Source organism: Dermacentor silvarum, chromosome 6 (assembly GCF_013339745.2).
Source record: "Dermacentor silvarum isolate Dsil-2018 chromosome 6, BIME_Dsil_1.4, whole genome shotgun sequence".
Classification (NCBI taxonomy): Eukaryota; Metazoa; Arthropoda; class Arachnida; order Ixodida; family Ixodidae; genus Dermacentor; species Dermacentor silvarum.
Genome location: NC_051159.1, coordinates 165,702,000 through 165,715,363, shown reverse-complemented (window position 1 = coordinate 165,715,363; position 13,364 = coordinate 165,702,000). Strand labels below are relative to the sequence as shown.

General features: G+C 45.4%; 1 protein-coding gene across 1 annotated transcript in view; it reads right to left on the bottom strand.

Annotated features, from left to right (window-relative positions):
- Positions 1-13,118, bottom strand: part of LOC119455210 (uncharacterized) — a 251,918-nt gene extending 238,800 nt beyond the window's left edge. Inside the window, exon 1 of the mRNA XM_049669766.1 lies at positions 12,899-13,118. Coding sequence (XP_049525723.1) covers positions 12,899-13,027 — 129 coding nt within the window. The 5' untranslated portion in view covers positions 13,028-13,118. The remainder of the gene's footprint in view (positions 1-12,898) is intronic.
- Positions 13,119-13,364: the final 246 nt, after the last annotated feature.

The following is a 13,364-nucleotide window of genomic DNA, read 5'->3' as shown; positions in this document are numbered from 1 at the left end:
AGACACGTTCATCATCCGAAATGCTCTTTTCCACAGAGGTGCCAAAATTTTCAATCGAGCGGCTACTAAAATAAGATCAAGCATAATTTCACTATCTCCTTGTAAACGCGTCGGCTGTGTCACAATTTTTGCAAGTTATTAGCATAATATGAATCAAGTAATGGACATTCTCATCGTAACTGTAAGTAGCCTAATCCCAGTTAAAATCAGGCAGATTAAAGTCCGCAACGAGTTTTTTTTTTCCTGAGAAAAAGCTGACATATCCTCCTAAAGATCATTTAGCAACCTTGGAGGTGACTCAGGTGTGCGATCATCATCATCATCATCATCATCATTATCATCATCATCAGCCTATATTTATGTCCACTGCAGGACGAAGGTATCTCCTTGCGATCTCCAATTACCCCTGTCCTGCGCTAGCTGATTCCAACTTGCGCCTGCAAATTTCCTAACTTCATCACTCCACCTAGTTTTCTGCCATCCTCGACTGCGCTTCCCTCCTCTTGGTATCCATTCTGTAACTCTAATGGTCCACCGGTTATCCATCCTACGCATTACATGGCCTGCCCAGCTCCATTTCTTCCGCTTAATGTCAACTAGAATATCGGCTATCCCCGTTTGTTCTCTGATTCACACCGCTCTCTTCCTGTCTCTTAACGTTAGTCCTAAGATTTTTCGCTCCATCGCTCTTTGTGCGGTCCTTAACTTGTTCTCGATCGAGCTTCTTTGTTAACCTCCAAGTTTCTGCCCCATATGTTAGCACCGGTAGAATGCAATGATTGTACACTTTCCTTTTCAACGACAGTGGTAAGCAGCCAGTCAGGATTTGGCAATGCCTGCCGTATTAACTCCAACCCAATTTTATCCTTCTGTAAATTTCTTTCTCGTGATCAGGGTCCCCTGTGAGTAATTGACCTAGATAAACGTACTCCTTCACGGACTCTAGAGGCTGACTGGCGATCCTGAATTCTTGTTCCCTCGCCATGCTATTGAACATTATCTTTGTCTTCTGCATATTCATCTTCAACCCAGTTCTTAGACTTTCTCGACTAAGGTCCTCAATCATTTGCTGTAATTCGTCTCCATTGTTGCTGAATAGGACAATGTCATATGCAAACCGAAGGTTGCTGAGATATTCGCCGTTGATCCTCACTCCTAAGCCTTCCTAGTCTAAGAGCTTGAATACGTCTTCTAAGCATGCAGTGAATAGCATTGGAGATTGTGTCTCCTTGCCTGACCCCTGTCTTGATAGGTAACTTTCTACTTTTCTTGTGGAGAACCAAGGTAGCTGTGGAATCCTTGTAGATGTTTGCTAAGATATCCACGTATGCATCCTGTACTCCTTTATTACGCAATGCCTCTATGACTGCCGGTATCTCTACTGAATCAAATGCCTTTTCATAATCTATGAAAGCCATATAGAGAGGTTTATTGTACTCCGCAGATTTCTCGATTACCTGATTGATGACATGGACATGATCCATCGTAGAATATCCCTTCCTGAAGCCAGCCTGTTCTCCTGGTTGGCTGAAGCCAAGTGTTGCCCTGATTCTATTGGAAATTATCTTGGTGAATATTTTATACAATACTGAAAGCAAGCTAATGGGTCTATAATTCTTCAATTCTTTAATGTCTCCCTTCTTATGGATTAGTATAATGTTGGCGTTCTTACAGCTCTCTGGTACACTTGAAGTTGTGAGGCATTGCCTATAAGCAGCGCATAAGGTGCGCGATAGGCAGTCAATAATAAGAAAGAATTACCCCAACAGCGAATGTTTAGGCCGATACTTTCGCAATTTTCACTCTGCCGAAACCCGCCGTGGTTGCTCAGTGGTTATGGAGTTGGGCTGCTGAGCACGAGGTCGCGGGATCGAATCCCGGCCACGGCGGCCGTATTTCGATGGGGACGAAATACAGAAAACGCCCGTGTACTTAGATTTAGGTGCAAATTAAAGAACCCCAGGTGGTCCAAATGAATCCAGAGTCCCCCACTGCGGCGTGCCTCATAATCATGTGGTGGTTTTGGCACGTAAAACCCGATAAGTTTGGCTAGTACAGCTACACCGCCTCTTCTTGAGGCTGGTCACGTCGAAATACTTGATAAGAAGGTGGGAAAACGCTCATGTTATCAATGTCGTAGCGCCGCCAAGTTTCAGTATTCAAATGCGACATGACAATCATAACTTAAACAGGTATTAACATGGCAAGCTGGGCGAGTTAGTAACTGAGCATGTTCCTAGGGGTGGGCAGCGCAACCCGGACGAAGGAAGTATATTTGATCACTTGTTTGAAGAAATAAACCACTTGTCAGTATAGCGCTCATATCGTCTATTTCCTTTGTCCTGCGTCCAGGTTGCGCTGCTCAACCCTTCGGACATGTTAAAAGGTGGGCACTTTTGTTCACTACGTTGCGCGCGTTTAAAAAAAGCTAGATATATGCTATATCCCATACCATGCTACTTGACATGCGGTATATGCGGGTTATATGACCGCACCATTCTATCACTAAATTTGCTCATGCCAGGTCATACATTCATATCTTTTTTCATCGCCCTGTGGCGAAAGGCAAGCTGGGGATGAGGAGGAGGCCTGTCGGTGACAGAAAAAATCGTTATGTAACATCGACGACGGTGACGATGAAGGTCGTCGTAGGCGTGACACAATAGACGGGTGTACCTTTCGACGGACAAGGTACACCCAATTTCGCAAGCCTAAATGTTGGCGCAGTTACAAAAACAAGCATTCCAGAACAACAGATATACATTTGCTTTTATATAAAAAGGTTCTATTTGCTTAGTCTTGTTTTACAGATGTGAAAATAGGCACATCTATCACACGCCTACAGATAGGCAGATGTCTATCGGCCGAAAGCTGTGTAGGCAGAGGGGTATCACCTTGATGCTGGTGGCTGCTTGTAACAGAACGTGGTGCTATAGTAGGACTTACACTGAAAGAACAGCCTAACAGCAAGAAATACAAAGAAGTGGATACCTTAACAAATATTGCTAGGTGAGACAGAAGACTTCGTATCCAATGCCTCCTAGATAAAGAAGGCCTGTGCACTTCGATCCATGACGTCAGGCAATCTTGCCCGACTGCCACAGAATTTAATGGGGATGCTCCCAAGTAGGCCGCGGAGATTTTCACGTCACCTCTTTCGTTACGCCGGGCTTGGCAATGAAAATGTCTGTCCAAATAGCATGACGTCATACTACAAAGTGCACCGGTATAGGCGCTGCCCTATCCCGTTTCGTTGCGAACTTCTTTTCGTAGAAACACGAGCACATGCAGCTAGAACTACTTTTATCTCATCAATGTAAAACGCTACGGTCGACGGCAACTATACTGCTGTGCTGGCCGAAAGGAATATTGCGCAGAGTGCTTTGCGATATCGTGGACAGGTATAATCATATAATGTAGCGGTTTTTATCGTTAGATTTTATCTTTTCTATCATCCACCGCTTACGACCAGTCGATTCTTATAATAACGCATACTCGGAGCACCATTTGGGCCAATGATGAAGTGCGAAAAGGGCATGGATTGAATTAGAATCGTAACATTATCCCGAAAATGTAAATTTTGCCCAAGAGTAAGTTACTCGTATAGAGCAGGTTGTCTCAAGAGCAGCAGACGTAGAACGAGGGTTGATTATAACATCGTTAGCGAGGTAGCGCGACAGTTTTGTAAAAATAAACATCATCAATGTATGCATAATTACTATCAGAATGCAATCAGCGACGACATGCCATTCGATCAGTACCTGGTGCGATGTCACTGGCAGAAAGGAGGGCGCAGTGCCTCTTCGTTGGACACCTTTGTTGGTGCACTGGTGCAGACGTATAGATAGGAAATTTGGCACATTGATCGCCACCCAAAATATATTTCTGTAGTTTTATGTGCCAAGATTTCAATTTGATTATGAGGCACGCCGAAGGGGGGAGGGGGGGGGGCTACAAATAATTTTGACCACCTGGGGTTTCCTGACGCGCACCCAATTTACGGTTCACAAGTGTTTGGTATTCCTTCCCCACCGGAATGAACAACTTTAGTCGTTCAACATTCGAAGATTGATTGATTGATTGATTGGTTGACTGGGTTTAACGTCTCAAGCTGTGAAAGATGTTGTGAAGGGCTTCAAATTATTTATGACCATATGGGATTATATAAAACGAACCCTTAACCTAAGTACATAAGCAGAGCTTCATATGCTCCGAGTTAGAGCACTGCACGGGCTCGGGCTTACCCGAAAGCCCGGGCCCGGCCCGGCCCGTGGACCGGGCCGGGCCGGGTAGAACAGTTTTTTCACGGGCTCAGGCCGGGCTCGGGCACGGCGTGTACTTTTTGACCTGGGCCCGGGCCGGGCTCGGGTTTTTTGCCGCGGGCCCGGACCGGGCTTGGGCTTTCTGGTGGTGTGCATCTAACGTGCAGCAAGTTATTCTCGGGCGTCTCAACTCTGAAAAACATTATTTTTCGGTCTCGGGCCGGGTTCGGGCCGGTTTCGAGTCGGGCTCGGGCCGGGCTCGGGCCTAAGGTAAAGGGGTGGCGGGCCGGACCCGGGTATCGCCATAAAAGTTTTAATCGGGCTCGGGCGGGCAGCCCAACGTAAGAACGGGCCCGGGCCGGGCCCGGGCTGAAAAAATCGGCCCGTGCAGTGCTCTACTCCGAGTCATACCGGCGGGTAAGAATCTCTAACGCTTAGCCATGGTTTTCTGCCCAAGTGAGACATAAGGCAGGGCAGTGGCCTACCTGAAATCATTTCGTGATCGGATTAGCTGAGGCCGCTATGTGCATGAGGAACCTCCAAGTCTTACTAATGAACTAGTTGCGAAGTCGCAAGAATCATTAGGGACGCCACTTAGCTTGATCGTCTCTTCATTGCGTAAGGATGAAGAATCACCGCGCTAATTATTTATCCGTGCAGTAGTGTTCGATGCAACATCAGATCAAGGGACGAATTCAACCGATGGGGCCCTTCTCTGAAGTGCAAGTTATCGCAATTGCTTTATAGCCAAGAGGGTGACGTACCTCCGACGCAGCCTTCATGAAAGCGCCGCGCTTTGACGGTCCACTTCTCCCAAAGTCTAGCATTCCACAGTTGACTGGCAATCCGATAAACCGGAATTACGCTTACGTCACAAGCTGCCCGGGCCCCATCGCAACCGCGTGATTAGGCACTAAAAATCAATGCAATTACGGAACATCCCTTTGAGAGCTTAGCTTTACGGTTGTTTTAACTCAGGAACATTAAAATTCCGCTATTGTATCTTGGGCTGGAAAATGCGATGTAACCAGCTATGCGTTTAACAATAAACATCTATCATGTTTAGTGTAAGCTGCGACATACCAGCCATGACAGTATTAAGTTGTATTGAGCAAACTGATGGAGCGATTGCAAAAAAAAAAAAATCACACAAAAGAAAGAAAAACGACAAGATAAAAAGGGGGGATGATTGAGAATAAAATTAAGAGTATCGGTTCACTTTAGAGAGGCCTATGCCTTCGTCGCTTTCTTTGCTGAGATGACTCCGAATACTTTGATTTCACAGGCGTTCACCTAAAGTTTCACATCAAACTTAGTAGACCGATATTTAACGCAGCAATTGTTCAGTCACTCAGGGCAATCATCGATTACACATAGGATTTTTTACAATTTGCCACTGCTTTGTTGAGAAGCACATTGCGGTTTCTATTAATGTGCTTCGTAATTCTATTAAGTTGAAAATATAACATCGCAACCTTTATTTGGAGTAAAAGGTGTTTTATTTTCATTGAAAATTCGTTTCGCGTCTCATTTGTGATTGGATGATCAATCACGATACCGCATAGCCAGCCCCCTACTTGGATGATATTTCGTGAGTCACATTCAGAACGAGCAATATTCTACTGCTCAGATCAAATGTTTTCCCTTTCTTGACCTGACAGCAGTCCACTAGCAGAAATAAGAGACTAAATGAGACTGACAGAAATGCATCTTCTCTTGAAGTCCATGTGTGACTTGATCTTAATGACGCCTCTCGGCAAACACGCTCAAGGAAACGCGATGAGCGTCCTGAGAACGTTAACGCCAAGCGACCATTAGATCAAGCCAAGCATGGGCTCCAAGGTAAGATGCATTTATGAATACGGGGGTAACTTTTGTCATACAAGATACCTGCGATGGGATATTAGCATAAAAAGTGGTTGTATAAGAACCAACGAGGTCGTCCAGAACCACGAGCACGAAGATTGAGAAAATTTATTTGGGTTTTCTTAAACATTGCGATTCATCTGGAATGGGAGAGGAGGAGAACGCTGGCATAAGGTACACCTCCGCCGCTTTTGAGAGAAAGAGATTCACGAAATGATATTTTTTAATCCTATGGATTTAAAGCCACGTATATAGAAGCCACTTGTAGGCGTCGACTTCTCTTCACAAAGCAAAGAACAGCAAAACACAGAAAGCACAGAAACAGAGTGCGGTGAGTCTGAGGGAGCTTATATATATGAGATACTAAGATACTAACACTAGCCAGAGCAAGACAGAAAAATAGTAAGATAGTAGGAGAATACGCACAGCCATGTACAGTTGCGCGAGTTAGTAATATATTCATCATAATTCTGTATTTTCCTCCCCACTTACACTTTGTGTAGCGCGGCCGAACCGAGCATTCGGTGTATGGCATCAAGGGTAAACGCTTTACTTTGCGAGCCCCACAGAGTGCAAGTGAAGCACTCCCTTACGAGCATTTGCATAATGAGTATAGACATATCAAAATGAACAACGCTCACAATACTGGCAATATTAGTTACAGCTAATAGAAAACTACCTTAAATAAGTGTCCACATTTATCCATATAGTTGGTGTAATCGAAGTGAGCTAAAACACAAGAAAGAAACTGTCGTATTGATGATATTTGGTGTTTTGTGGCGCAAGGGCCAGCAACTGTCGTTTTCGAGCACCAACAAATCTACACGCTATCTCAGCTTTCATGTGACATAACAGTCTTCCGCAATAGCCTTGCCAAGCAATTTACAGCCTTACATTACTTAAAAATTTTGCGTAAACATGTCACCGAGAACTCCTGCAATAGCTTAGTCACCGGAAATTGCCTCCTGTGGGCTTATCACATCCCACAATCGCGAATGATGCCCACACGCACTAAGGAACGCTGTTCCTAGCAAAACGAGCGTCATTTGTTATAAGCTTCCTGCTGCCCCCCCCCCCCCCCCCCCCCAGCGAGAGGCAAAAGAAGGTGGTCGAGCCATGATGCACGCCCAAAGCTTCTATTGCGGCATGAAAATCCCCCGTTCTCCTCCATAATTAGAGCGCCGGCGTGCCTTGCCTCTGCCATTCCTTCCTTTCTTCCTTTATTTTTTTCTTTCCCAATTTTCCTTGTTAGCACTTGCGCCTGTCACGCACGGTTAAACGTGGGCGACCCCATGACTCCCAAAGAGTTCCTCAATGAACGCTTTTTTTTTGTGCGTTGTTCTGCTTTAGCTTTTACTTCTTTATCAGTGTCACCAGTGTGACAAGGTCTTTCTTAAGCGTAGTAGAACATTAAAGATAGCGAAAGAAAAATATTCATAGCAGCTGGCAACCCCCGATTCTCAGCGGGCGATAATTACGACTCGCTGGCTTCCGACTTCGCTTCGATTTGGGACAACCACCCACGTTATTCCGGCAAAGAACGCATTGACCCCTCCCCTTTTAAAAAAACGCGTTCGCTACCCATCAATTATGGTGCCCACGTAGTAGAATCCATTTGCAAATACATAACCCGCTACGCTGTTGTGGTGCTTGTGTGGGCAGCTCCGCATAAGCAAGCAAGTGAACCTTCGTGTAGGAAACGCGGAAAAGTTTTCCGAGCGAACATTGGCGCGAGAATGTTGGAGGAATTCAGAGGCCTTCTCAACGGGGCTGACCGTACGCTACGGCGACAAGGAACTAGATGTGGCGAGGGTCAAAATGTCCCTGTATATGATATTAGAGATTTTTAGAATAGGCGCCCCAAACGTTTTGGGGCCCCAAAGCAATAGCGTCGAAGCCACTGCGCATGCGCGAGATGCGAACTGCGTTTGGGTTTTCCGTCGGGCATGCTATTTCACTGATTTAGCGGGAACCCCACAAGCTGCCCCAAAAGCTTTGCGTCAACAAACATGGCGGCACCTATCGAAGTGACGGCTCTAACCGAACATCAAACTGGGCTCGATCCGTGGTAACGCATGAAGTTCGTAAGCTAGGAGAAGTTACAGGGGTTATCGCTTTCTCTCAACTAACTTACGTAATGAAGATTGATTCATTATATGCCGCTGATTCCGGATTCGATTGTCGATTTGTTGGCTCGTAGGCCTAACGTGGATTAGCTTGGCTGGTGAAGGCATGTAAAGTTGGTTACCCAAAATTAAACGCGACAAATCGTTTGCTGCTAATAGAATAACCTCGAAATTGTAATTTAACGCAAAAACACGCAAGTCAAAATTACTCTTCTTATCATGAGATGGTATAGTTTATTTTAATGTTTATAATAGTTTTTCTTTGACACCGTAGTGGCGCTGCAAGCGCAAGACGCTATTCGCAAACGCAAAGCCCTATTCTAAAACTCTTCAATCTTGCATGTCCCAACGCTAACACCCACAAAGCTCTTTGGGGCCCTTACTGTAAAGCTCTCTATTATTAGCGGATTCATGTAATAACCTAAGCAGCATCAATACATAGGGCCTCTCGACCCCATTATTATGGTTCATTCACATCACTAAGCCGTCTTCTCGGTCACTAAGCGCCCCGTTTAGTTACTGAATGTTAATTAGGAAAAAATAAATCCGCAAGAAAGAGTGCAGTTTAAATGTGCTCAAGCTGTCATGGACAACACCCTTCTAGGTTCGGTGTAGCAAATTTTCACCTTTTGGACAAGTGGTCCAAACTTTTCAGCCAACTTGGACACGTGGTCCAGTAATCGATGGATGCGCCGAGGCAAACAGGGGCTGGGCAGGTTGATCGCCTGTGGGCATCAGGAAGACCTAGCTGTGCCTGACATGGACTTGGCTTGTCGCATGCAGCCTCCTGCGTCTAATAACGTGTACCAGGAAGCGAGGACCCAGCCAATTAAGGATGGTACCATAGCGGTGTTATGTGCGAGGTCACAGACTTTACTGAATAGGGAGGGTCAGCGTGGAAACTTGCCAATCCGTCCGCCAACGATCCCTTCTCAGGCTAGTAACGGCGATACCACTAATGAAGAAGAGGCAGAAGACCAGCGCAGGTGTGGCACAACACAGCTAGCCCACACAGTTGGTAAGAATGTATCAGGATAACAACAACAGCTGCAGGGGCTCGGACAAGGGACTTTTTCATACTTTGTACCGGACTAAAGATATATATGAGACGCAGGGAAAGGCATCATCCCCTCCATCTTCTTAGTCCCGTGAGCGTCCTACCTGCTGTACTAATTAGGGAAGCCTGAACGGTTGTATGGAGTAGTGGAATCGCGGGGGCACCGAAAATGGGTGCCTATGTGTTACTCGATGCTTTTGTTGATGAAGTCTCCTTCACTAGTCTTTGCCGCTGTCAGTATTTACTGTCATTAGTGCATTCTACCTAAAAGGCGCAAGGGTAGAAAGCAGCCACCTACCTAGGGCGGTGGTATGGTATGGTATGGTAAAACTTTATTATTGTCCGTCGGAACGCGCGTCAGCACGTAGCGGGCCGCTCCCACGGGCGGCCCGCTACGGTGGTGGTGATACAAAAAAAAAAAAAAAAAAAACTCATTACCCAGCACTCTTATGAATTGCTGCATAGAGACCTACGTCAGCGAGGAAGCACACGTTGACAAGTATACCATCTAGAAAGAGCAAGAAAGAAATAAAGCAGCATGTCTCTGGAGGAGGAAGAGCAGGTATACAAGCATCGTGACCTAGCGCTCCAATCGTAGGCTGCAGTTGCTTAGGCCAGTGCGAACCCATTGGGAGCATTTCTTTGCAGACCACTATTCGTGCACAGGCGCCAATATTCCCGTCTATGAAGTTCTTTAAATCTTAAAGGAATGGTTGGCCCGTAGGTGTTCTCTTGATTTTCACGAGCACACCACCTGTTACCACGACCTCGCACGGTTATGATGAGTGCGCACGGATGAAAAAGATTAAACATTTTCACACGGTGTTGTTTCCTTTGCTGTCAATGTTGTTGTTGATGATTTTCTTGCCCTCAGAGCATGCGCTAATATAGAAATCGTGGCAACAAACGAAAATTTCTCCATGATCTTCACATACGTGCCTCAGGTGGCAAGTGAAGCAAACGTGAGAAGAGCTTAAGACGAATCTTGCAGGAAGGCTGGGAAGGCTTCCTGCTTAAAAACAGGCAGCGTGCGCCGAACGCGGCAAAATTAATCTTGCTTGAGAAAATTTTTTTCTTGCTTCAAATAATATTCGAACATGATAACCGCTAAATATTTACCGAAGCCAAGGAAAAACTTCGGTGAAAGATTTCTGTTATACCGTATTTGATTTTGTAACCATTGCGAAACATGAAAAGTTACCTCAAGATACCAAATATATGAGCACGGAGTTTTAAATTAACAGCTCTGCTTCAACGTAGGGCAGAAATGTCGGTTATTTTTTTTTGCATAAAGTATACAAACATACTTAATAACACTTATCCGAATTGGTCAGTTAACATGAAGTCATCGCTTCCAATTCCTATCCAGTTGTGACCAATGGAAAGCGACCCAGTATTGGTTATCTGATAGAGTCGCCATCCCGGGAATAAATTATTCTTTCCTGACAGGAGCATCATTCACTACCAGACTTTGCTGATCGACTGCGTTCTCGGAAGAAAGGTTTCCGGGGGCAGCTAAAGAATTTCTGATTACAAATCTTATTTGGACTGCTGGAACCAACGACACTATCAGTGGTTGAAACAAAACACCGGCGTTTTTAGGCGACGAACAGAGGTTCAAAACAATGCTCCCCTCTGACAATCAATCTAGATCTCATGACGGTAACGCAACACTTCACGAGGAAGCGTCTTGGCGTGCCGTCAGCTGTCTTTATCTTTTTTTATGTATGTTTGCCATCGTGTGTTCACCACTTCGTTACTCCGCCATTCAAGGCACGAAATTAATTATCTATAAAACCAGTTCTATCTCGAATGGTTTCGAGTCCAACCCAACTTCAACCTCTCGCTAGTCACTGATTACAAAGCCTTCTTAGAAGCAGCTATAGATCAGCCAGCAGTGTTCACTCATGTCCCGTATTTCTACAAAACAACATTTATCACTTTCTTGTCTGACACACGTCACTGTTACGCCCTATACATGATAAATCTAGGCCTCAATTGCACGGTAAGTCTCCCTTTGGATCGATTAACATCGCGGCATCGAGGTACTGAGGGAACAAATCAATGCGATGTACAGTCCGAGTTCGAATTGGTTTCACCCCGGGCAACAATGCTAGCTGCTTTGTAAATGATTGGCAATGGTGTAAGAAACGGTCGGCCGGCCAGCAGTGCGAATTTTGAGAAGTGTGCAAGGAAAAAAGGGCCGCACAGAATTACCTCGCTGAGCCATTACAGAGCGCCACTACATTGGGCTGCAGACAGAAGACCTCATTAAGGACAAAAACAAAACAGAAAGAATGTATAATTAGCAACCTGATGCGGCTATCAATTAGTGAAACACGAGAAAAGGCTTTCGTTTACAAATGATCACGCACAATGTTTGGACATCAAACAAGGCTTATGTTTTATCTTTCCAGTTCAACGGCACCGGCTGGTGCACGTGCCTTTAGTACCGGGTATAAATCTCCTTGAGATTTCTTTGTAGAGCTGAGAGTGGATTGCTTGCCCTGTTTACCAACAATAAAGTATACCGATCGGTGTCCAAATAGACACTGCCTTTTGAACAAATGTACACCCTACCAATTTTTTAATATCGTGTGAGCGACGATTACATAGTGTGCCGCCAGCCTTGTAGCCGCGAGATACTTCATTGCAACTGGAAATGGCCTGGCGCGTCCGCGACCACTATCGCCAATCGCACCGTCCCTCACCGCTACAAGGGCGCTGACAAGCCAGGTGGTAGAAGCTCTCACGATATTACTAAAAAAATGGCGACAGTGTACTTACAAAAAGCTCTTCAGATTCCGGGTTTCTGAATGTGCTATGTTATGAAGAAGTATTTCATATACAAGATAATTACAAGCTGTTGTTCCTTTGATTGTGGAAGCGACGTTGAGACAAATGACAGCTCAGGGAGCTATTCTGCGTGGTCATTCCTCGCACAGACTGTTACGGTGTCACTGTGCAAAGGAAAATTGTGACTTTTATTATCTAATGGGTATTTATTGAGTGTTCCTGTACTAAGGCAACAATTTGTCCACTTTCCTTTCTATGGCCTGACCGATCTGTTTTGGTCGTTTGTAGAGATGAGGCCATATGAAAGACAAAGTCAGCACTTCCTTCCCCCTTTTAAACTGCAGTGTGTGAACTACTGTCTACAAATTTAGTGCGAGTCCAGCACATCCGACATGGCGCGTGTGAACACATCTTCACGAAGCCTACCCTCACACCAAAGCAACGGTGGCGTGCAAGCATTGCCATATTACACGCGTAAAACAAATTGTGAAAGACCGCACCTTCTCAACTAGGTAGTGCACATGAATCACATGAATCGAATGGATCATAATCTTTCCCACCATCTTCGAGCACATGACTAAAAAAAAAACAGATTTTCTTTTGGCTGCATTTGACAGTAGTAATAACGTTCAGCTCCGTCACATCTTTCACTACCTGCCACGTGGATGAACGGAAGCCTACTTGCTTATCTGTATCATGCAAAGTATTAAATGCCTTCACTGCTATTGCTGCCTTAAAACAGTGCTGTCACAGATTTTTAGTTAAGCAAATAATACTGTAAGGCGTCATACCTTTTGTGTTTGAATCATGCAGGGAAGCTTTCGTGCACGCGTTCTCCATCGCTTGACGGTGTCGGTGAAGCGGTATTCTAGGGCAGCGTCGACCGCCATTCGAGCTTTAAGGGTTAAAAAACACTGCATGGCACATAGCTTCGAACGCTGTTCGACCGGAATATACTGACTACTCTCGAGACTGATATCATCTGATATTGTCGAAAAACTGTAGTCTACACAGCGCTGACGCCGCTGTGGGCGTTTGCTACAGGCAGTCCCGGCAGTTCAATCAGACGTTACGTCGGCAATGGTGGATGGGCGACTGATTATCGTCCGTTGCGAAAGCATTCGCCACGTCATTGCAACGCTGGTGGTGATAAGACCAATGTCCGGCGCTTTTCGACGTGCCAGGCAGCGGTCGACGAAATTGGATAAGTCACGCCTAAGACCCCCAAGAGCGCCGAAACTTTGCCTCTGGATTGGT